This window comes from Corythoichthys intestinalis, chromosome 12 (genome assembly GCF_030265065.1).
Source record: "Corythoichthys intestinalis isolate RoL2023-P3 chromosome 12, ASM3026506v1, whole genome shotgun sequence".
In the NCBI taxonomy this organism is placed as follows: Eukaryota; Metazoa; Chordata; class Actinopteri; order Syngnathiformes; family Syngnathidae; genus Corythoichthys; species Corythoichthys intestinalis.
The window spans coordinates 37695508-37719883 of record NC_080406.1 but is presented as its reverse complement, the minus strand read 5'-3'; the positions used below and the strand labels follow the sequence as shown (position 1 = coordinate 37719883).

Genomic DNA, 24376 nt, shown 5'->3' with positions numbered 1-24376 from the left:
CAAAAATGACTTTCACACTACAAAGTTCATTACTTCAAAATGATGTCAAGAATAGTGCAAGGAGGTTCCAATTAGAGACTGATGGCTTCGAATGGGAAAGACTGAGTTCATCCTTTTTCACCATTCAAACAACACTAATGTCATATGACTGACACCATCACCCGGCATGGCAGCAATTTGCAATCTTTTTCCCTTCTGGGCCATCCAAATTTTGGCCCGTGGGCCCATATATTCTTGGACTTTGTTACTGCTGTCAGATGTGGCTATAATTTTTTTCCTGCACATTTTATTTCTCGCCAAAACCTCATTGTGCCTAAGTGAAAGTTAAACCGCTTTTACCCCTGCATGGCCTCTTGAGAGACACGCTTCACCTCCTCTTTCTGGAAAGAATTTTATTGTCCGACACTTCTGTTCATCTGTCTTCTGGGTTCTCCCCTTAATTCAACCACCAAAAGCCAAAAAGCGGAATTTGCTCTGTGTACAACTGCCGCAATTGACCCCCCCATGGGCTAAGCAGCTGTTGCAGGCTGAATACTATTTTACTATACTACTTCCCTTCCAATTGCTGTCACACTTGGCACGGTGCCTTGTGAACTCTTCTAGGGATCGGCGATAGACGTTCAATCCATTTTGACTGAGATCTTTTGACTGCTGCGAGCCCTTCCAGTCAAAATGGATTGGATGCCCATAGCTGTCAATGGCATCCAAAGGTAAGATATGTTTTTTTTAAACACTAAATATGAGTATATAGAGTAGTCATTTTGTGAGTTTTATGCACGCACAGAAAAGCTTGAGCACAGGTGCATGTGATACTGCATATTAATGATGTCACAAGAAAGGGCGTGAAATCTGCGATACTCGCATTTGATTGGCTAAAGTAGCACCAGCATGGAAAAATGTCAGCACTTATGTCAGGCAACCTCTAACTGGAAATACTGTCTTTTATATACAGTGGTACCTCGACATACTATCCCTACGACAAATGATCTTTTCGACATCCGACATAAAATTTGACTAGCCAATTGTTTCTACATCCGACATGCTTGAAATACGAAGATTTATGACAGCGCCGCAGTTTGTTTTCCCGCAAGACGGATGCATGTCGGATTTTCTAGTGAGAGAAATCAAAATGGGTTAAAACAATGTTAGTGCAGGTGGTGAAAAAGGAAAAAGGTGAGGGTTACCATTGAAATAAAGATGGAAATGTTAGGAAAATATGACCATGGTGGGGGCGCGTCCGTGAACTGGCTCGACAATACAGCCGTAGAATGTCTACAATCTCGACGGTCCTCCTCAGACCTCCGTTTGCCAGTCTTAATAAGTTAAGGTGACAATTACTATTATCGCGGTAACATCGCCAAAAAATCGCCAGCTTCGTCAGGTTTTTTAATTATTTTTTTCAACACAACACAACACAACACAACATGCCTACTGGCTGCCGCAGCTGAGCATGAAAAGTGAATGTAAAAGGTCCTCTCTCACCCTGGTACGTCAGCCACGCGGTGCGTTCAAGTACACCACGTAAAACACATCTGCTACATTCGATTCTGATTCGTTTCATTAATATAGGTATTATTATTATTACCATTACTATATTATTATTCTGATTTTTTTCCCCCAATAATTATCTGTTTTGCTCTGTATAATTGTTATTTGCAATTGTACCAGCAGTATTTATTAAGGATTTAGTGTGGGTTTTCGGGCTGTGGAACAAATTAATGGAATTATAATGTATTCTTATGGGAAAATCCTGCTTGATATAGACCATTTCGACTTACAAACAAGGTCCTGTAATGAATTAACTTCGTATGTAGATGTACCACTGTATATTTCTCATCATTATTACACATCATAATGTTTCAAATAAGTTTTTTTTTTTTTTTTTTTTTTTTTTTTGATAATTTGCAGACGCTGATACCTACAAGTCGTTAGTGATGATTGTTATTGCTGTATCAGCAGCTACTTGTAAACGCAAATTTGATTGCTGTTACTGAAGATGAAACAGATTTCATTTTTAATTTAGTTTCACTCTGCAAGTGTTGATGTCATGAGCAGCTGAATAAAGTCAGCACACCACACGGACATCTGTCATCATCATTTCGGAGCTTGGCTCGCTGTCTAGCTAGAATTTAGCTCCAACGACTGCGCGAAGATGGTACGATGACATATAATACATATTTTAGGATAGTTATTTTGAAATTTGGGGTGTATTTAGGGGTGCTTAGAGGGTTAATTCCGATTTACGTAGAAATTCAGGTTACGTTGCCATCGGTGCAAAGACGGCGTAAAATCAAGATGCATTTGTTCGCTGTGTGTTTTATCGGTAATCTCGACGTTGCATCGATATTTTCCACGTTGGACTGCATTCTGTCCTTTTTTTCTGAGGTGTCTTGAATGCACCATCAACTAGTGCTACAAGTTAACATGGCAGAGGGTCGCAGCAGTGGCAATGAAGCGGATCAGATTTTCAATGCACCCTCAAAGTTCAAATCCGTCGTTTGGCAGTACTATGGATTTTACAAGAAACATGGCAGACTTGACAAGACTCACGTTATTTGTAAAGAATGCCGCGCTTCTAAACCTTACAACGGCAGCACAACAAACATGGGAACTCACTTGAAGAGACAGCATGGTATCGACGTCGCGAAAATGACAGAGCGGGGGCTAACAACAAGACTGGTGAGAAGGAAAAGAAGATAACTGATTATTATGGCAAGAACAGTAAAGCTACTACTTTTGTGAAAGGTTATTATTTATTGTTTTTTATGTATGGACATTGCACTTAAGACACTCAGAGTGGTCAGCTGACAGCAGACGTCACTGCCAAGTTGTTTGTATTCTTCTTTTCACAAGCAGTTGTGATTTGTTAAAGATAGACCTAATTGTGAAAGGTCATTATTTGTTATTGTTTTTCATATTACTATTTGGGATATAGATGGACATTGCACTTAAGATACTCAGTGAGAGTGGTCAGTTTAGAGCAGATGCCACTGCCAAGTTGTTTGTGGTTTTCTTTGCACAAGCAGTTGTGTGTATTTCATTTTAGGTTTTGTCTGGCAGACAGGTATGTAGACATTGCAAAGAGTTACTTTTAGTCACTCATTGAGAGTGATTAATGTTACTGTAACGTTTACACGTACAGCATCTTTAAGCTATCTTTATTTGTTTTGTTTTACTCTTGTATTAATAAACCAAAGCCTTTTGTAACATACTTAACTGCCATATTATTTTTTTGTTTGCTTGCTTAGTAGATAAAATACGATATATCATTTTTGCTTCCCACTGAATCGCATTTGATTGAACTAATTTATCAAAAAGCATCACAAACAGGTGTATCACACTTTATCAAAGTGCATCACATCGTATCGGGAACAGGTTGTATTGTATCATATCAAATTTGGACGGAGGATGAATCATATCGCATCGTATCGAAAACATGGATTAATCGTAAGTATTGTATCGGGCAGGGATTCAGTGTATCGCAAATTATATCGTATCGCTGGCAGGGCATTGAAATGCATATCTAATCGCCACAGTAATGGAGATCCACACCCCTATTGTTAATAAATGAAATAATGAAAAGTAGTTAATTTCTTTGTTAACTGATATTACTTTAAAAAATTAAAAGGAAAAATGATGCACTGAATAGAATGCATGAATGAATAAAATTTACTGAAATGATCAAATTTACACAAAATAAAATCACAATTTAATGACTGAATACATTAAAAAAAATATTGCCCTTTGTTGTATTTTATTATTTTTTTATGCTTGCACATGACAAATAACACACTAAAACGGCAAGTAATAATAAACATCAAAATGAAAACCAAAAACTACCAAATCCACTCTAAAAACTAATCAAAACTGAATTTGAGAACAAAATTTCATACAGTAAAGCTAAACTGCAATGGAAAAAAAAAAACTATAAGAGGTTGCTCCATAAATGTATAAAATTGTATGTTGATCTAAAATCACCGGTAACTTGATTTCAATTTTACAGACTGTAAATTTCAGAATAGACAAATGTTGCAGGTCCCATTTGCTTAGCAGGGACCTGCGTCCTCCATCAATGTTGAACAAAGGTGCCAAAAAGTACATTATCTTGAAAGTTGAAATCAGAAGAGACTTGAAGATTTAATTCGAACGCAACAATTTTGATTCAAGAAATGCTGGGGGGGAAAAAAACTCAAAAGTAAATATCCAGATGGACTCAATGGTAACACAACACATTTTCTCCATGACACACATTCATTCATCTCACGAATTCACGGATGAGCGTGTGCCGATTGAACACTTCGCCAGAATTTTCTTCTTCTTCTCCAAAACACTGTCAATGTGGTACATGCATGACACATTTTTGGCAAAGTAACGTTATCAATAATGAGGATTTGGGGCTGGTCTGACAGTCTTCAAACACTGTGTTTACAGTCACAACAATGAGCAATCACAAAAGGAAGAAAAAGCAGGTTGTCAAGCTGCTAATAATAGCTACTTTGAAACAAAACCTCGCCAAGTAGTTTCATCCACGCTTTGGCAGCCATGTATTAGGGAGGAATACAAATTTCACTGACTACCAGGCTAATTAAATCAAATGAATAATTGAAGCATGCCAAACCTGTTTTATAATGGAGCAATTACACAGCAAGACAGTCAGTGGCTATTCCATGCAGTGGGTCAGTGATGCATAGTCAGCAAATCTTAGCAGTTACTGTACCTACAGATAATGTCCAGTCAATTACACTTGCATTACATGACTGCGTGTATTAAGCTATAAAATGCTGTGTTTAATCAGGGTAAATTAAAAGCTTAGGGCGGAAAACACTCAGGTGACTTGAAGTTCCGCTCTGGGACCCCCAATTTGGCCAAATTTCAAAATTGTCCGATATGCATGTGTGATACATCATTGGAAAGCTTAAAATCTCTATTTTCTGGGGGAAGAAACGTTTTGAACAGGAGGGCATTTTAAAGAAAAAAAGAAACTTTTAAACAGCAAAACCCTAACTGGAGGTGAGCGCACGCAAGAGCAGAATTACAGACACCATGACTTTAACGAGATGTTATCGCGTACTTACCTTGTTTCAATCCAAAAACTCCATATACAGTAGCATGTATCACTGAGTGTCAATTAGGGCTGCAGCTATCGAATATTTTAGTAATGAAGTAATCAACTGAAAATTCTACCGATTAATCGGATAAAACATTTTTTTTTTAGGTAAAGAGCAATTATAAATATACATGAGAAAAAAATACATTTAATCCAATATTGAACCATTTTCAGTCAATCAATATATTTGTTTTCGATGTATATTGTTGAAAACAGCCAACAATTGCATCTCAGATGTGACAAAAAAAAAAAAATCACTGCTTTCACTCAAACAACTTCTAGATCTTATTAAAAAAACAACAAATTTCTTACCTAGAATTGCAATTACGCTTGATAACACACACCACTTGAAAGCTACGTGTTTTTCCCCCGTGTTTCAATTGAATTTCCATTTGTGTCAAGCTATTTCTAAGTTCTAGTTAAGTTTTAAGTTAGTCTAAACTGTAAGTACTGATATGATTTTGAGGTTTTGCAGTGTTCAGAATAAATGTATGATACTTGCTGTATTGGAGCACATTAGGGACCAGTGCTACTTGGTGTTTAATTCAGCAATGAGCAAAACCTGACATTTAGCTTCATTATGTTTTAATTTTACACCCTCATTACTCTACAGCACTGTGTTTTTAAAGATTAAATAAAGCCTGTATGTAAGACACGTTAGCCACGCATCGACAGTGGTCATAATCAATAGAAACCTAGCCCTCCGAAGGGCTAACGTTACGTGAGCGAGTGACAGTAACGTTATATTTATTAGCGCTGAGAAGTCTACTGCTTAAAGATGGCGGCTGTTTACTAACGCTGCCCAGACGCGGCTGAGTCTGTCATTTCGCATCTAGTCCTAAATGCATGCGATATCTATGAGACGCATTGGACACTACCTGCTACCACACTAGCATCATGTGGGCTAGTTTTTAGCAACGTCGGCGTAGTTTGTAGCGCCTGGCGGCTGCAGTAAGGCATTTTTTTTTTCTTTTTCTAATTGCTTCTTCCTCTACGCACGTGACGTCAGCGCGTTGTCCCGCATTAAAAGTAGTCTGGGCAAAACGTGATGCTTAGAGATGTGTCCTTAGTGATGGCAAAATTAAATGATTCCTCGAGGTGAATAAAATTACTCGGATCAGTTTTTAAACTCGAGTTACTCAAGTATTCGTTTCAGCTCTAGTGTCAATACACATCTGTGAATAGCCGCAGTTTGATTTTTGGGGGATTTTATGGGTGAAAAATGGTAATATAACAAGGGCCATGATGCAAAAATCGCAGACATCAAGGAGTGGTCAAGATTTTCTTTTTCATATATTTACACTTTTAAACGTTATTTTGCATTTTTTTCTTAGTTTGGATCGATTATTTATCATCTAACACATCGGAGAAAATGCAACAGTAACAAAAAAAATACAATTAAGCGATAGTTATGAGCTAGATATCCGTGACGTTTTTACAGACACCATTTGTTTCCTTTGTGATGTCATTTGTTTAAAAGTTTAAAATATGCGAGTGAATAATTTTGTAAAGTCGTTTTTTTGTTTTTAACAAAATATTAGACATCAATTAATGATTCTAAGCTAAAAATGACAGACATTTTGAATAATGAATATAATTAATTACCTTCGTTTTATGGCTGGGTTGAAACAAAAGCGGTTGTGTGACATCTGTAAACGGGGGTTTCCGGGTAAAACGGACAAATTAAAAATAGTTTGGGGGCTTAATGCGCTATGAATCTGCTATGGCAGCATATAGACATATTGTTCTATCAAACACAACAGTTCTTTTGACTTAAAATACAGCAGTTTATTTTAAAGAGGAGTGCAAGAGCAGAAACTGCTTTTTCAGTCTTGTCTGTGTTTTCCGCCTTATAATGAAGGACACGGTGCGAAACGATGTGAATTTCAAACTACACGGAATAATGATTAAACTTCCAAGAAGTCATGCTAACTTCAGTATTTAAGTATTGTGACGTGAAATATTGAGATTTAATCGATACCTTCTTTATTTTGTTTTTTTAGTTTTAAAAACGTAAGTGGAAGTTCTGCCAATTCACTTGGTTAAAAAAATAAAATGACAGTTTGCCGCCAATGTGAAATCTGCTCAAATGTGCAACATTGGCTGCAATTGTTAGGTTTTTTTTTTTTTTTTTGCTTATACGTCAGCTTACGAAAACACACGTAAAAACAACTTTTAGGATCCAAACTTTAAAGTAGAAGTTTCTGGGGCTAGACGTTATTCATAAATCATTTCCACGGAATCCTCGGGTTATGATGTCCTCGACCTACGACGTTTCCACTTTACAACACCCGTGCGTTGTCCACCATTTACTCCCCAGCTAGTGCATAGTGCTTGTCTGTGTTTGTGCACCAGGCGTATCGTTGCCTTTTCCCCCCTCCTTTTTTCCACATTATGGCCCCAAAGAAGAAAGCTGGGTCTTGTGGGTTCAGCCAAAATATCAGCAATTACCATGGAAACGAAGCTTAACATTTCAAAAAGATTACAGAAACAGAGACACCTCGATTGCGCTATGCCCATCGCCAAAAGCAGTTTTGTGTTGACACAGACCTTACACATGCTTCCTCAGCAATAGTTCTCACAATCCTGTCCTCATTCTTCTCCATCCACTTCTCAGCAGTACCGGCAAGGACAGAACCATATTATTTTATTTTAATGTATCGTAGCATCAACAAGGACAACACTTACTTCCCTAAGAGTTTTCAATGGCTTATTTGCAACCAAAAGCACAGAACACAACTGTAAACCATAGCCGAGGCCAACAAAAACCAAAAAAACAGACTTCCACCCCTTCCTTTCTTCTCTCAAGTCACACGGTGCATTTAGGGGCAGCATTTAAAACACAACACTCCACACATTAACATTGAAACCTGAGGAATATGTCCAACCCAATTTATTACAGTATACAGTAGATCTGATGTGCAGGCAACACCTCCAATATGATTTCACATTTACGTGACCATCATCTGTCACTTTACACAAAATTTAAGGTAAGTAAAGGCTTTCATGAATGTTTCCCACCAGCTACACGAGTTCACTTGAACATGTTTCGTGTGTCTAGCGATGTTAAGATACTATAACGTAAGCTTGTTAACGAGGCTGTTAATGTGGCTAGTTAGCATGCCAAGACGGCTAACTAGTTTTCTCTCTACTGGCGTGCTTTTAGGAAGTCTTCTGCCATTGTAAACATCTGTTCAAAATAACATTTTCATTATACAGCCTGTGGTATTTTTTCTCTCTGGTGACTTTCTGTGTTGAGAGGGTGTGTGTGTGTGTGTGTGTGTGTGTATAATGTGTAAAAAATGATACGAGTCATACACACGCTGTCTCTTGCGCTCACTCTCCATTAATATTCAACTAATTAACATTAATATTACTGTAGTGGTAAATAACCCAGGAAAGGTGAACATAATCACATTCCTGCATCATAACTTGGACTGAGAGAGAAATATGTAGAAAATGAGGAAGCCTCTAAAAATGTTGATATGGAGCTTTAAAGTCAATGAAGTGCCTGCAATAATACAGATATAAAATTTTATTTAGAAGTTTTTGTCCTCTTTTTTTAATTGAAAAATATTATTTTTGTTCTAATGTTTAGCAACTTCAGCTGTGGCTGTGGGTTTAGTCTAAAAGTTCTATTTATTTCAATTGTATTTAAAATATTAGAATTTAATTTTTTTATTTTAACATATTTATGTTGCTGTTCAAATTTGCAAATATGTTGCAAAAAATAATAAAAATCCTGTTCAACAGGAAAAAAAATCTCAAAATAACACATTTTAGAGATATAATTGCAATACCGTGATACCGCGGTGTTTTTTCTTAAGGTTATCATACGGTCAAAATCTCATACCAGTACATGCCTACTCAGTATTTTGACCTAAGTTTCGATTTTAACCGTGAAATAAGGCTCAAACAGAAATTAAGGTCACATCGCCAGCGTAGGAACATAACCTGTTCATAACTCGATAACTTTAAAGAAATATATATATATATATATATATATAATAGAAAAAGAAATACTAATACTGCATAACTGCAAATAGACATTCCTATGTCCTATCTCATTTTGACTTGGCAAAAAGCATCTGAATTTGTTAGAGCAGCACATATTTAATCATCTTGGCAATGTTTTTTTTCGAAGTGTAAATTCCCTGATTTAAAAATATACAGAATATATATATTTTTTGGCAGAACACCAATTCAAATTCAAATTTGTTCTTAGATATGTTGCAATTTGAAAGCACAGTACTGTAAACTAAATAAATTGACCGAAAAGTCCGATACACATATAATTTTTATTTTTTTTATTTTTTTAAATATGTCCTCCATTTTGACCTTATGCAAGTAGTCACCCTATTTCAGATACAAGTGTTTTAAGTTACGCGCGTGGTAATAGAATAAAACACCTACCTCAAGGCACTATTGTATTAAAACTGCATCTGCTTGATTATCATTTTGTTCTGGTAGCATATCTTCCATCTTTTCTGTGGCACAGCAATATTTCTTGTCGAATATTTCTCATTCATGCAATTTGGACGAGTTGTCATTATTTTGCCGGAGCCTTCTTCGCCCACGCTAGCACATTCTGCAGCAGCTAGCTTCCCCTTAGGCCAGGTTGTAATGTAAAGTTTAATTTGGCTCAATGCATTTTAAAATTGAATGGAACACACTGGCCAAGGGCCATTGCGTTTTTCAACCAAGTCCACCAGCTACGCAACAACATTGTCAGATGAATATTAGCATTATGCCGATGAAGCTGTCATTTCACGCATGTTTGCTACAAACAGCTCAAAGTGACCTGCCATAAATCTACTCGTCTAATACAGTGTATCACAAAAGTGAGTATACCCCTCGCATTTCTGCCGATATTTAAGAATATCTTTTCATGGGACAACACTGACGAAATGACACTAAGTCACAATGAAAAGTAGTGTGTGTGCATCTTATATAATAGAGTTAATTTATTTTCCCATCAAAATATAGCCATTAATATCTAAACCCCAGGCAACAAAAGTGAGTACACCCCTTAGAAACTACGTACATCCCTAAATAAATGTCTAAATTGAGTACTGCTTGTCATTTTCCCTCCAAAATGTCATGTGACTCGTTAGAGGAGTGCTGTCAGCATTGCTGCAGGGATTGAAGAGGTGGGGGGTCAGCATGTAAGTGCTCAGACCATACGCCGCACTCTACATCAAATTGGTGTGCATGGCTGTCACCCCAGGAGGAAGCCTCTACTGAAGACGGTACACAAGAAAATCCGCCCGTCTCATCAGACGCCAAGCACAACAATTTTAAATAGAGTGTGGCGTACGGTCTTAGCACTAACAGGCTGACCCCCCACCTCTTCAATCTCTGCAGCAATGCTGACAGCACTCCTGTAACGAGTCACATGACATTTTGGAGGGAAAATGGCAAGCAGTACTCAATTTGGACATTTAGGGATGTACGTAGTTTCTAAAGGGTTACTCACTTTTGTTGCCAGGGGTTTAGATATTAATGGCTATATTTTGAGTTATTTTGAGGGGAAAATAAATTAACTCCACACACAGACTACTTGTCATTGTGTCAAAGTGTCATTTTGTCAGTGTTGTCCCATGAAAATATAAATATCTGCAGGAATGCGAGGGGTGTACTCACTTTTGTGATGCACTGTAACTTCTGATACATATGTTTTAACACTAACATACAGTAGCAATCAGGTATGAAGTTCAGCTACGCTAAAATAAAGTAGTAGTGACTCAGTCCAATTGAGCCTTTTACTTTCTGTCCCTATTGGTCAAAAGGTGTGGGATATGCTAATTAAGTCTTGACTGATAAAATATTCCCTTGGCCTCTGCGTCTTATTACGACTAACTCCACTGATTGCTGTCCAAGTCCTGCTCCTTTAGCGTCTGATAAGACAGGAAGTGGTGGCAAAATGCTTATTAAAAGAAGGCACGTGACCTACAAAGAAAACGCTCAACTTTGGGCTGTAATCAGTGCACCAGATCAACTTTTTTCCCCCCGAATAGATAATTAGTTGCGCGCTAATTTAAGGCAGACATCTATCACGCTTTCACAAAGAGACAACTTATCAGCTGCTTAACGGACTAAAAGCGGACTCACCTTGTCGAATGTGCAAGGCTGGAGGAAAAGCATTTCTCCTGACTCACGCTTAATTAACCTTAACAGATGAGCAGAGCAAGAGTTATTGGATAAAAAAAAGCACAGACAACTTTACATCAAGACAGCTGTTTAAATGTTTTTAATGCAAAAAATGTTATATACATGGATATAAAATGTGGTTGAACGCTTATAAAAATGACAGTTATGTTAACCGTTTTCATTTTTTGCAAACAATATGTCATAAAATTTGTATTATTACTTTGTTCCTTCATACATTGGTCTCGGTGAGCACCAGAAATCCTAAAGAACAAAAAGATCTCTGGTATGTACCTTCAGCTTATATAATACAAAAAAAAAAACAGTGTGCAGAATATTTAGCCATGCGATTAAAAGGTAGGCTTGTTCCTTCCTGTTGCTGTTAACAAAGGCAAAACATTCATGAAAAGAAATGTGTGAGGGAAAAAACAATAAAAGTGAAAATTGAATGTGGCATGTCAAAAAAGTTCCAGGATTACAAAACACAGGCTGGTAACCTGGTGAGTCTTTTGAATTAAAATGTTGTGTTCATTTTGATTTTCTTGATTAAAACAACACTTAACTTTCAGTTTTCAGTGATTTTGGCGACACCAGTGGAAAAAAGCGGTAGTGTTTTGCCTAACTGAAGACCGCATTTCCCATGAGGACCTTCCCAAGTATTGTAAAGTTCTGATCTCTCGGTCACCTGGACTGAACTACATTTGTGTTTCCAGCAGCTGTTAATCTAAGTTCATACCGTATGTCTTAATGCACAAATCCGATTATTTTTTAAATGTTTTTTTTGACGTGCCCGTTCAGACTGCTTTTTTCCATTGAGCCCGTAAATGTGGTACGCATGTGCACTAACTCGCAGTCCTACATACGCTGAGAAAACTGAACCACATGCGCAGAAGCATCACAACATATGACTACACATGCTGGCCCCATGTCATTCTCGGGCGATCATATTTAGATTTCCAAAAAGACACAAATAACAGACACACACACAAAAGAAAAGTTTATATGGATTGATAGAATGCATGTATGCACTGTGCATGCATGAAGCGCACACATATGGCCAGTTTGCCCAGACTCTTGGCCATGTAAGCAATATTGAGATGCAGTACTGCTCATTTGGCGCACAGGAGGAAAACTGAGCATCGCAGGCTTCGCCCCCCCTCCCCCCCATTAAATTTTTTTCATGACTGTTGTCAAGCCCGTCTTTTCCCTAAAAGCTGAGTTAAAAGCTAGGCACTAACACTAATATACAGCTCCATCGCTGCAGTCCTCAGTGCTTCTAGCTCTTTGCTGACGTTATTGGTGCATGAATTCCGATTTGGGAAACTTGACAGTTCAGACCGCAGCCACATTTTGGAAAAATGTGTCCCAGGTTGGATTTTAACCACATATGAAAGTGACCTAGATCAGATTTGAAATGGTCCACTTTTATGCGACCTGTCCCGTTCAGATCGTCAAGTTAATGCCTCAGTCGAGTCGGAAAAACACGAACAAATCGGATTTGGGCATTAAGATCTGTGGTATGATCCTAACCTAATTGTGGCTAAACAATTTCATATGACAATGAGGAACGAATGGCGGGGGGGGGGGGGGGGGGGGGGGGGGGGGGGGGGGGGGGTTGACATATGCTGTAAAGCAAGCAGCATATTTGTTGTTTTTTGGTGTGTCAGGTTTCCTACCACCCTCACTCGAATGTGCTTAGTGCCAATGAAAGTGATACAGAACCCCTAGGGCCGTGAACATAAAAGTTGAGAATGTTTAACCCCTTCAGACCTTAGTATGCTGCTGAAGGGCATGATGTGTTTATGTCTCTAAACCAATAAATACACTGAATTTAGTTGCTATTGCCACTTCTGGGAGATAATTGGATGAAACTTTACCCATTGAAATTAAATCATGAGGTTTGGCATGCCCTGTTATTTTTGGCTCTTTGAAAATGGCTGCCTGAACACAACTTCAAAATGGATAAAACACATTAACATGAAAAATAACCAATAAAAGCATTAAATATCCCCAACCAAAAAATGGCAGTTTGTTCTAGTGTTTGAGTAAAAATCAGCACAGATTTTTTTTTGCCAAGCAGAAGAAATGCGGGTCTGAAGGGGTTAATGAAGGTTAGAAAGTTATTAAGTGTTGATTTAATTTCTTGAAAATATTTCATATTACATACATATATAAATATTACATATTTATATATGGCGGCACGGTGGCTGAGTGGTTAGCACGTCTGCCTCACAGTTCTGAAATCAAGGGTTCAATCCCGGGCTTCGGACTTCCTGTGTGGAGTTTGCATGTTCTCCCCGTGCCTGCGTGGGTTTCCTCCGGGAACTCTGGTTTCCTCCCACATCCCAAAAACATGCATCGTAGGCTGATTGAACGCTCTAAATTGTCAGTAGGTGTGAGTGTGTGCGTGAATGGTTGTGTATGTCTCCTTGTGCCCTGCGATTGGCTGGCAACCAGTTCAGGGTGTCCCCTGCCTACTGCCTGTAGTTAGCTGGGATAGGCTCCGGCACCTCCGCGACCCTCGTGAGGAAAAGCGGCATGGAAAATGAATGAATATTTATATACTGTATATATGGAGAGAGAGAGAGAGAGAGAGAGAGAGAGAGAGAGAATATTTCGCTTTTGTTGAAATTATTATTACAATGTCGAAGCAGTTTTTGGGACATACCAATGTACATAATTGTAAGTAAGTTTAAAAATCTGTGGTTGTTTAGATGCTTTTAACCCTTTGTAGGGTAATTGACTCTTGGTAATTTAAAAAACAAGCACTAGTGTGCTACCAGTGGCTGAAGGCTGTAACGAAAAGCGTGCATGCCCTCTACTGGTTTAATCCGTAATTAATCAATCAGCCCTGATACAAAAAAAATCAAAATCAAGCACTGATTATCAATGCTTAGAAATCCCTAGAATATGCCTATCAAATGTCATTCTGAACTGTCTACGAATAATGGCGGAATATATAAAAATTGATAGTGTATAGACCCTACTCACATGACGTCACAACCACGCCTCCGCGCCATATTGTCCGTCAACTCGTCATGTTGACGCATTACCGCTACGTAAATTCCTCCTATTATGGCATGTTTTTCTGCTCGTTAACATTAATAATCAAAATGGTGAAGGCGTGTGTGGCGGTTGGTTGCAATAACAGAAGATAGACGGAGAGACTTGAAGTTCTACCGTATCCCGAGAGACCCGGAGAGGAGAGCGAGATGGACTGCTGCAATTCGACGAGAAAACTGGGCTCCAAACGATTACCACGGATTATGTAGTAGTCATTTTATAACTGGTAAGATGCATTTAATATATATTTAGAGGGTTTTGGGCTGACAACCACAATTAAGATCATTGCGAGGCTAATCGCCGACAACATACAGTTTCAAATTCAAGATGCTTATTTCTTCCCCCATCATTACATTTTGAATAATATTTAGCTGGTACCAAGTGAAAGAAGCTGGCCTCGTCTACGGATCATCAGTTAAACAGGTGTGTCCAAACCTTTTGCAAAAGGGGCCAGATTTGGTGTGGTAAAAATGCGGGGGGCAAACTTGGCTTATTTACATAGAACAATATATTTAACCAAATTTTAGCAAGCCCTTCTGTGTGTCACATTTGCTTTATTATTATTTTTAATTCATAATTTCAACAGTCTCTTCTTTGTGGCGTTCTCTTTCGACACTCGGGCTCTTGCGAAATACTGCTGCTGTGAAATTAAACTAGCTTCAAGTTGCTATAATTTCTCGCTGCGTATCTTCCCTGTAATGTTGTCGTACATGTCAGCGTGTCTTGTTCGGTAATATCATTATCGCGTCACATCGAACTCTTTGAAAACAGACTGTCTCTTTGCAAATGAGGCAGACACAGTTGTTGCGTGTTTTGTTGAAGAAATAGTCCAATATCCACCTACCCTTGAAGCGTCGGCCATCGCAGTCAACTTTTTTTTTTTTATTGATTGTCGCCATTTTAGAAAATTGGAAGTAAAGAGTCACACAGGGTAATGTTGCTTAGAGTGCTGCTCTTAAAGTTTTTCAAAGTTTCATGAGAATAGGCTGTTTTGTGTGGACAAGATAGTTGTAGATATCAGGGTAGCAGATGTCAGGCAGAGAGGGCGAAGACAGCGGGTCGAAAAATATCGATTTAGGCATCAAATATGGATCTGGCGAATGGATAGACTGAAGCTTTTCCACATAACGTCTTTTATGCAACGCATCCAATGAGTTTACAGCGTCTGAAAGCACCGGGGCTTCCATGAATTGCACTATAAATTGCACGACAAATTGAAACCATTGAGAATACGGATAAACAATGACTGACAATATGGCGGCCGGATACAGCGACACATCATTCTGTGGCGTTGGTAAATAGGGTCTATAGATAGATGCCCAACAACAATAACAATAATAACAATAGCATGAGCAGCAACTTGACTGGCCTTCAGCCTGAAAAGAAAAAAAAAAAAACTTGACCTGGCGTCCACATAAGAGGAGACAATATTAACATTTGGTATACAAGTGTGGCCTACATGACTCAAAATGTGGTGCCCCCATATGTGGAAGCCAGGATTAAAATAAAATTATTATTATTAATATTACCACCATATTTTCCGCACTATAAGGCACATTGAAGTAAAAGGCAAACCTTCAATGAATGGCCTATTTTAAAACTGTTTATATATATAAAGGGCACACCGCAATATAAGGTGCAGTAGTAGTAGTAGTAGTAGTAGTAGTAGAAGTTGGGGTTGCACTATGCATACACTAGATGAAGCTGCATTAAAGGGAATATCATACCATGATTAACTAATATTGATTCATATATAAGGCGCATCGGATTATAAGGCGCAGTATCGGCTTTTGAGTAAACTGAAGGCATTTAGGTGTGCCTTATAGTGCGGAAAACAGAGTAAGCATAATTTCCTGGTATTAATTAAATACAATTATACTGGTCCTGCTATAAAAATTACCATATTGTGATAAAGTTAATTATTTTCTGTGATGTACTGATAATCATTAGACTTTCATATATTTTTTATTCATTACACACAACTGAAGTAGTTCAAGCCTTTTATTGTTTTAATATTGATGATTTTGGCAAAAAAGTCAAGAAAAAACAAAAATCCCTATCTCAAAAAATTAGCATATCATGAAAAGGTACTCTAAAGAAGCTACTAACCTAATCATCTGAATCGACGAATTAACTCAAAACCCCTGCGAAAGATTCCTGAGGCTTTTAAAAACTCCCAGCCTGGTTCATTACTCAAAACCACAATCATGAGCAAGACTGCCGACCTGACTGCTGTCCAGAAGGCCATCAGTGACACCCTCAAGCATGAGGCTAAGACACAGAAAGAAATTTCTGAGCGAATAGGCTGTTCCCAGAGTGCTATATCAAGGCACCTCTGTGGGAAGGAAAAAGGGTGGCAGGAAACGCTGCACAACCAGAAGAGGTGACCGCACCCTGAGAAAGATTGTGGAGAAGGGCCGATTCCAGACCTTGGGGGACCTGCAGAAACAGTGGACTGAGTCTGGAGTAGAAACATCCAGAGCCACCGTGCTCAGGTGTGTGCTGGAAATGGACTACAGGTGCCGCATTCCTCAGGTCAAGCCACTTTTGAACCTGAAACAGCGGCAAAAGCGCCTGACCTGGGCTACAGAGAAGCAGCACTGGACTGTTGCTCAGTGATCCAAAGTACTTTTTTCAGATGAAAGCAAATGTTGCATGTCATTTGGAAATCAAGGTGCCAGAGTTTGGAGGAAGACTGGGGAGAAGGAAATGCCAAAATGCCTGAAGTCCAGTTTCAAGTACCCACAGTCAGTGATGGTCTGGGGTGCCATGTCAGCTGCTGGTGTTGGTCTACTGTGTTTTATCAAGGACAGGGTCAATGCAGCTAGCTATCCGGAGATTTTGGAGCACTTCATGCTTCCATGTGCTGAAAAGCTTTATGGAGGTGAAGATTTCATTTTTCAGCACGACCTGGCACCTGCTCACAGTGCCAAATCCACTGGTAAATGATTTACTGACAATAGCATTACTGTGCTCAATTGGCCTGCCAACTCTCCTGACCTGAACCCCATAGAGAATCTGTGGGATATTGTAAAGAGGAAATTGAGAGACACCAGACCCAACACAGTGGATGAGCTTGAGGCCGCTATTGAAGCATCCTGGGCCTCCATAACACCTCAGCAGTCCACAGGCTGATTGCCTACATGCCACACCGCACTGAAGCAGTCATTTCTGCAAATGGATACCCGACCAAGTATTGAGTGCATTGCTGATATAATTAATTGAAGTTTGACTTTTTTTGTATAAAAAACACTTTTTTGTATTGGTCGGATGAGATGTGCAAATTTTTCGAGATGGGGAACTTTCGTTTTCTTGACTTTTTTGCCAAATTATCAATATTAAAACAATAAAAGGCTTGAACTACTTCAGTTGTGTGTAATGAATCTAGAATATATGAAAGTCTAATGTTTATCAGTACATTACAGAAAATAATGAACTTTATCACAATGTGCTTATTTTTTTAGAAGGACTAATATATTGGATAAAATATTCATAAAAACAAAATAAAAATATGACAGCCGACATGTAATTCTGGTGTCTATATTGCAACAATGCATTGCGAACCAGTCCTGGAACTTTTCTGACATACCTTTAACAGTAATACTTGTCGTGAAAAGAACTATATAGTATTTAACCTTGACACTAACAGTTTATTCCTCCCACAACCATGTGACATTTCTGTGTTTCATTCCAAACTAAATCATTATTTTTTTTAATGCCCTCTGATGTATTCGTACCCTCTGTGTGGCTAATTTTGACAAGGAAATTGCTGCGAAAATGAAATGCTTCAGTGAAGTTTAATCATAAAAAGGTCTTTTTTTTATACATTAATACTGCTAAACTAGGAAACATAGATGTGACCACAGGTTAAAACGCTTAGTTGAGTAAAGTGACTTTTCAGCAAGTGGTTAAACGCTGTGAGGACACTAAGTGCACTTTCCAGCTCAGTTCATTCGTGCACTTGAACACATCACCAGGTAAAGAGATGTGCTTGGAGTATCTGGACTGATATGACAAAAAGTTTTTCAACTACCACATTCAGGTAAGAGTTTAAAAATGATGCTGCAATCTTACTTTGGTGTGCATGTACATTAGATTAGCTGTAAAACAACTAATTTTAGTATTAATCTCATTTTGTTGTTGCTTTGAAAACAACAGTGGGTTTGGCCTGTTTACAACAGTTAAAGCGTGTGGATTCATGTTACGTGACTAAAGGTTTTCGTACATTCAGGTAGATAATTCAAGTTAAAAAAACTTTTTCATATTCACATTGAAAGAAGTGGTTAAACTACATATCATTTCAAAATGCAATTGTTAAGTGCAGAAAGTTTCAGACTTTGTTATGCGAATGCATCCATTAAATGTGAAAATACCAATCGTAACGCTGTTAGGTGTGACAGTATTCGGTCGTAAAGCTGACCCAATTAAATCCTGATCCTGGTGATGGAGCGTGAGGAAGCAGTAATGGGGTTCATTTGTGACCAAAGTCAGCAGATTGACTGATATTTCCCTCCTGTGAGACTAGACATGGTTTGAAAGTAACAGACGGCTTGTGTAGTTTCTTCAGCGAGGCAATTAACATGACTTGAAACAACATGATATTGTGAGATATGTTCTGCAATTAACCTTCATTGTTTGGCTTTTGGGTTTACTTCAAACAGCAGATTGCGTTTGATATTGACAGGGATCGGATTTCCACCATGACAAGCTTTGATTTCCATTTCTTATTGGAGAACTGAATGTAGCATTGTATTAAAAAGACTGATCAGATTTGGGGATTTTCTGAATCTACACAGCTGCTGTCATGGCATTCTTCTGCCTTGGGTTGGTTTGGTGTTGATGTTGCTGGCGTCCACTCTCCCCAGTGTAGCTGAACTGCTCTGGTTTGGGATCCACAAGGTGCCTGGAGGAATAATTTTCTCTTATATAAAAGTTGCGCTAGCTGGGTGGGATTTTGTGGTTTCATATCATTTACATACCATTAGCATAAAGATAACCCAAGGTAGCGACATCTGAAATCTGTTGCATTTAAAATACACATTATCATTTAGCTCTTTGGCCATCATTGATGGTGATAGACATGCAATATAGTTAAATTGGGAGAGGTGCTGGTCAAAACGGATTGGACGTCTGGCGCCGTCATTGGCAGCCAATGATTTGTAAGAAGCACCATAGAATATGTGTATTTTTATTCTAAAAGTGCTCGATTATCTTTAACACTACATACCGTAGAATAGGGATGGGCGATCAGGCCTACCAAAAAAGGATAATATTCATATTAGTTTTAATAATATAATAATAGCATTTCTATATAATCTGATCTCGATTCTATTCACAATTTTTCAAAACATGGATTACACATTGTTTTGTTGTTCCTTTTTTTTAACTGGTACAATGGCGTCTATCATTGAAGACGAGCATTAAATTCGCAGGCGCTCTAAAAAATGAAATTTATTTGTATTTTACTGCACAATAGTTGTAATTTTTTAAATGTTGGATTTGCTTTAAAGTTTACCTCACTGGATTATTTTTTAGGGATATGGTAAATTAAATACGACATGGCTGATCACAGAGATCGATCTAATCTTCAACCTCGATCGTAAAATTGGCCAGTCCTACAGTAGGAATAAATCATAATTCCTAAAATATGAAAATTTAATACCTGGATTATGAAAATTTCATGTCGAGACATTAGAACCGGATTGATACAGTGACTGGTTGAGTAATAAACCAATCAAATTGATTGAAATGACATCTTAAAGCAACACCATTGATTAAAATGGCATCTTAAAGAAACACCAGGTAACTTTTGAGTTTTGGTCAATTTTGGCGACACCAGTGGACAAAAGTGGTAGTGTTTTGCCTTAAGGAATCACACCCGCAGAGTGTCATAAAATCATGATATCCTGTTTGCCTGCAAATGGATTAAAAGAGATTTGTCTTTCCAGCGGCTGTGTGAAGAATGAATATTAATAAGGTCATGAATCCAGTCGTGGCTAAAAAATAGCATATGACAGTTAGCAACCATGTGGCCAACCCTCCCACCCGAAATCGTCAGCGCCCGCTCAGTGTGTTAAAATCATGATCTTCCGGGAGCCCGCAGATGAATCAAATGACATTTCTGTTTCAAGCGGCTGCATGAAGGATGAATAGTAATGAGGTAATGAATCTAGTTGTGGCTAAACAATAGCATATGATGGTTAGCAACCATGTAGCTTAGTGTGAAAGCGAGTGAAAGGCGGGCCAATGTTTATTCTTGAGTATCCTGCTAACTGTGTTTAACTCTATTTTTTTCCTCCTCGGACAAAACTTTTGATCTCTTTTGTTGCTCTGCCATTTTTGCAGAACATGCACGAAAGTGTTCCCATCGACCAACCTCCGTCTTTATAATGAATGGGGAAAAGGGGACGTGACGTATGCCGTAAAGCAGTCAGCACATTTGTAGTTTTTTGTGTGGCCGGGTTCCTGCCACCCTCCTCAAAGTTAATTAGTGCCGGTGAAAGCAATACAAACCCCTCAAGATATAAAAGAGGGGGCATTCAACTAGTTATCAGTCGACATATCAAAGATGCTATGAAAATATTTTATAAAGGTTGAAAAGTGACCTAGTGTTGCTTTAATGTGTTTCATTCAAATGTCTGAAATATTTCAGCAACAAGTTTCTAGAATGTTAAAATTGTTTTGTATTTTTTTATTGCTTTAAGTGAAATGTAATTGACTGCATTACATGTATACATAATATTGATTTGAATCGAGGCCTTTGAACGGAATCGAATCGTGGCAGCCTTTTAAATATCAACAAATATCACATCGTATTGTTATAAAACGGGGTGATTTACACATCTGCAGCACATGTATTGTAGTCTCACACTATAGCCACATTTTATTATCTATTTTCCCAGTCTTTCCATATCTCTCTAAAAACTATAATATCAAATCTTTCATTAGTACCTAGAGGCATGTTCATCCTCAAACTGAACTTACCTGTAACCTCCTCCGCCAGCAGTTCTACGGGTCATGGTGTCGTACCGCGGTCCCCGAAGCGGCGGGGTGGGTGATGGGGGCACATCCTGCCGCAAGGGTCCTCTCTGCTGGGAGCTAAGGGCATTAAACAAGTAGTAAGCAGGCGCTGTTAAGAGATCTCCAAGGACAGTGTTTGTACTTCCACTGTTTTGCAGGAAACATGGTGGTGAGATAGCGAAAATATGAGGTGTGTTAAAAAAATTCCATATTTATTCTAGATGTGAACAGCATCAAAATGCCCATGAAAACTTATCATTTGATTTGAAATAAATCTTTATTGACAGCAGGACTGCAACGTTTCAGACACACCTCATTTGAGCTGTGTAAGAAGGACCATGCGTTAAGAAGATACTGTTGCATTCAATTACCTTGGCTGAGGGTAAAAACCAGAGTCAACTCCCCGAGGGTCCGACGGCCGTGAGTAAGGCTGACTGGAGGGGTAGCTGGAGAAAGATGGAGGGGACTGGGAGCTGGGGTTAAGGTAGGATGGGGCCTTGTGGTAACCTTGGGGAGCGCCAATGTAATGACCTGACCAGGGATGCATGGTGTACTCAGCTGGATCCAATGGACCTCGTCTGGAAAACCAAACATGACAAATGATCGATTCGGACAACGCTAATTCATCATTTAACACGTGGGTAAGTTCATTTTCAAAGAGGATATTTGAACCATTCCTTCCATGTGTTACTGACACTCCACATACCAGCGTCCCCAAATTTGTGTTCAACCTTAGCGGTTTCACTTTATCAAATTTGATAGCTTTTGCCCAGTGGAAAGTAATTATGATACACAAATATGGCCACCACATAGCTAAAAATATGGTGTGTTGCATTATCTCCTGTCACTTCATAACCTAATATGTCATAGGGTTTCCCGTTTGGGGATTTGCTTGTGGGGTTGTGGTTTGTGTGTTTGTACCTCAAGTAATCTTAATTGATCTCATATTGTTTTGATAGCCAAATCTTGTTTCTCTAAATGAGTGCCGTGTAGAGTGTGTGTGTGTACACTGTAAAAAAATAAAACTTCCTGATTATTCATGCTAATTTAAAGATTTTAAGTAGACATAACTCATATTCTCAAGTAAATTTTTGTTTTGAGTACTACCAACTAGAGCAGTCCAGACTAGTCGACGTAGTTGTCTTCGATGACGTAAATGCATCGACGCGCACACCATCCCGTCGACGGTGAATAAAGGGTTTAAAAGAAATATATAAGCGTGGAAAGTTTAGAATGGCGGAGCACAAGCGGGGAAAGCGACGCAAAGCCAAAAAAGCGCACCAGAGTGGCCAAAACATGGACTTATTTCAACGAAACAAAGGAGGGTACACTGTGTGTGTGGTCTCTTAAACACCATGCTTGCAATTGCATACCACAGCAGGACGTCGGTCGTGAATGAACACCTGAAGCGCCGTCATCCAGCTGTAATTTCGGAAGACGACAGGAAACAACAAGCTGGCAGATCGTAAGTCCATATATCCAGTGTTGTTAATAACGGCGTGAGGGTACAACGGCTTTATTTTTGTCAGCAGTGAGTAATCTAATTAATTACTTTTCCCCATCTTTGCAACGCCGTTACTGAGGATGTAAAGGCACGCTTTACTGCAATTTGGTAACTTGATTGACGCGAGAGATGTCTGAGACACTGAGAGAGCAGAGCGGGAAGAGGGAAGGGGGTTGTGACACCATTGCAAACGCGATGCTAGGTGGCTCGCACCTCGGAGGGTTAGCATAGCATTCGCGGTCTCGCTAGCATTAGCATTTAGCGTTGCGAGTGTCATCTTAAACTCTCTGGCAACTTTTTTTTTTTTTTTTTTTTTTTTTTTTTTTTTTTACATACAGTTTGTGGCGTTCAGGTGGGTACAATTAATTGAAAAGAATGGACTGTTTTCCTATTGAGTATGAATGATCATCACCAAGTGGGCTTTGTCCTTGTAGATACAACGCAACACTAAATAATAATTTGTTTTTGTTTTTTATTACCAAAAACAGTCGCTTGCCCTAAACTTTTCTTGAATGACAAATCCACCTTGTGGGATTTAAAAAACAAAAAACAAAATGGAAACACTGGCCTACTTATGGTCCATGCACTAATCTTACTAACTTTATGTGGTCATTTTTAATGTATATACAACTAGTAGTATACTATAATATTAATGCTGCATATTTTTAATGTGTTTTTTTTTTTTTTTTAAGAATTGCTTTGAATCATGTTGGAAAGGTGAAGTCACAGTGTTCTGAATCTGTTTAGATTCCATTCTTTTGCATTAGTTAATGCCATCAGCATTTGACCTCATGGTTTATTTGTGATTTATCATTGTTATTAATGTATTTATTTGTATTTCAATAAAGAATTTATGTGTTCCAAAATGTTTTTGTGAATTAATAAGCTTCAATGACAATTTTAATTGCTAGATTAGTAAAAAAATAAAATAAAATAAAATATTAGAATAGTCTACTAATAGTTGAAAAAGTCTGCTGACTAATCGGGAGAAAAAATATTCCTTTGGGACAGCCCTACCTACTCCCAAATATTTCATCAGGTTAACAGTGTAAATTTTAGTAAATGAGTTAATATTGAGCATCGCTAAACTGTCTGAGTAAACTGAATTTGAAATGATAAGTTGCGTGATCTAAGCCTTAGCCTAACTCCCAATGCCTTCAAAAGAGTGCCCTCGCGATTGGGCAGTTAGCCGAGTAGTATGTGTGCTCTGCCACAATTTTGGTGGCTTGGGTTCAATTACTGCTTGGAACAACTTATTATATATTTACTGGATTTTAGGGTGCAGGGGCCCATCCCATCTTACTTTAGGCAAAAGGTGGACTACACCATAAACCCGTCTCCAGTCTGTCGTAGGGTACACGCAGAGACAATCATTCACACTTGGGAATCGATTGCGTCAGTTGAATGTACGTAACAATACACCATTAGCGACTAGCTTAAGCAGTCACTTCCCAAAATATCTCCAATGTCATATTTTACACAGGCAAAACAAAAAAGCACAGCAACAGTTAAATGTCTATCAGATGTCCAGTACT

At 38.5% G+C, this 24376-nt stretch overlaps 1 protein-coding gene across 3 annotated transcripts in view; it reads right to left on the bottom strand.

The window, feature by feature from the left end:
* Positions 1–16319: 16319 nt before the first annotated feature.
* LOC130926807 (partitioning defective 3 homolog B-like) overlaps positions 16320–24376 on the bottom strand; it is a 221383-nt gene continuing 213326 nt past the window's right edge. For 2 of the 3 annotated variants that reach the window (XM_057852050.1, XM_057852051.1), the window contains 3 exons: positions 21709–21915; positions 21302–21415; positions 16320–19220 (listed from right to left, as the gene is read on the bottom strand). In XM_057852050.1, the coding sequence (XP_057708033.1) occupies positions 19106–19220; positions 21302–21415; positions 21709–21915 (436 nt within the window). In that variant the 3' untranslated portion in view covers positions 16320–19105. Of the gene's footprint in view, positions 19221–21297; positions 21416–21708; positions 21916–24376 lie in introns of those variants that run through there. The other variant, XM_057852052.1, reaches the window with a different exon arrangement.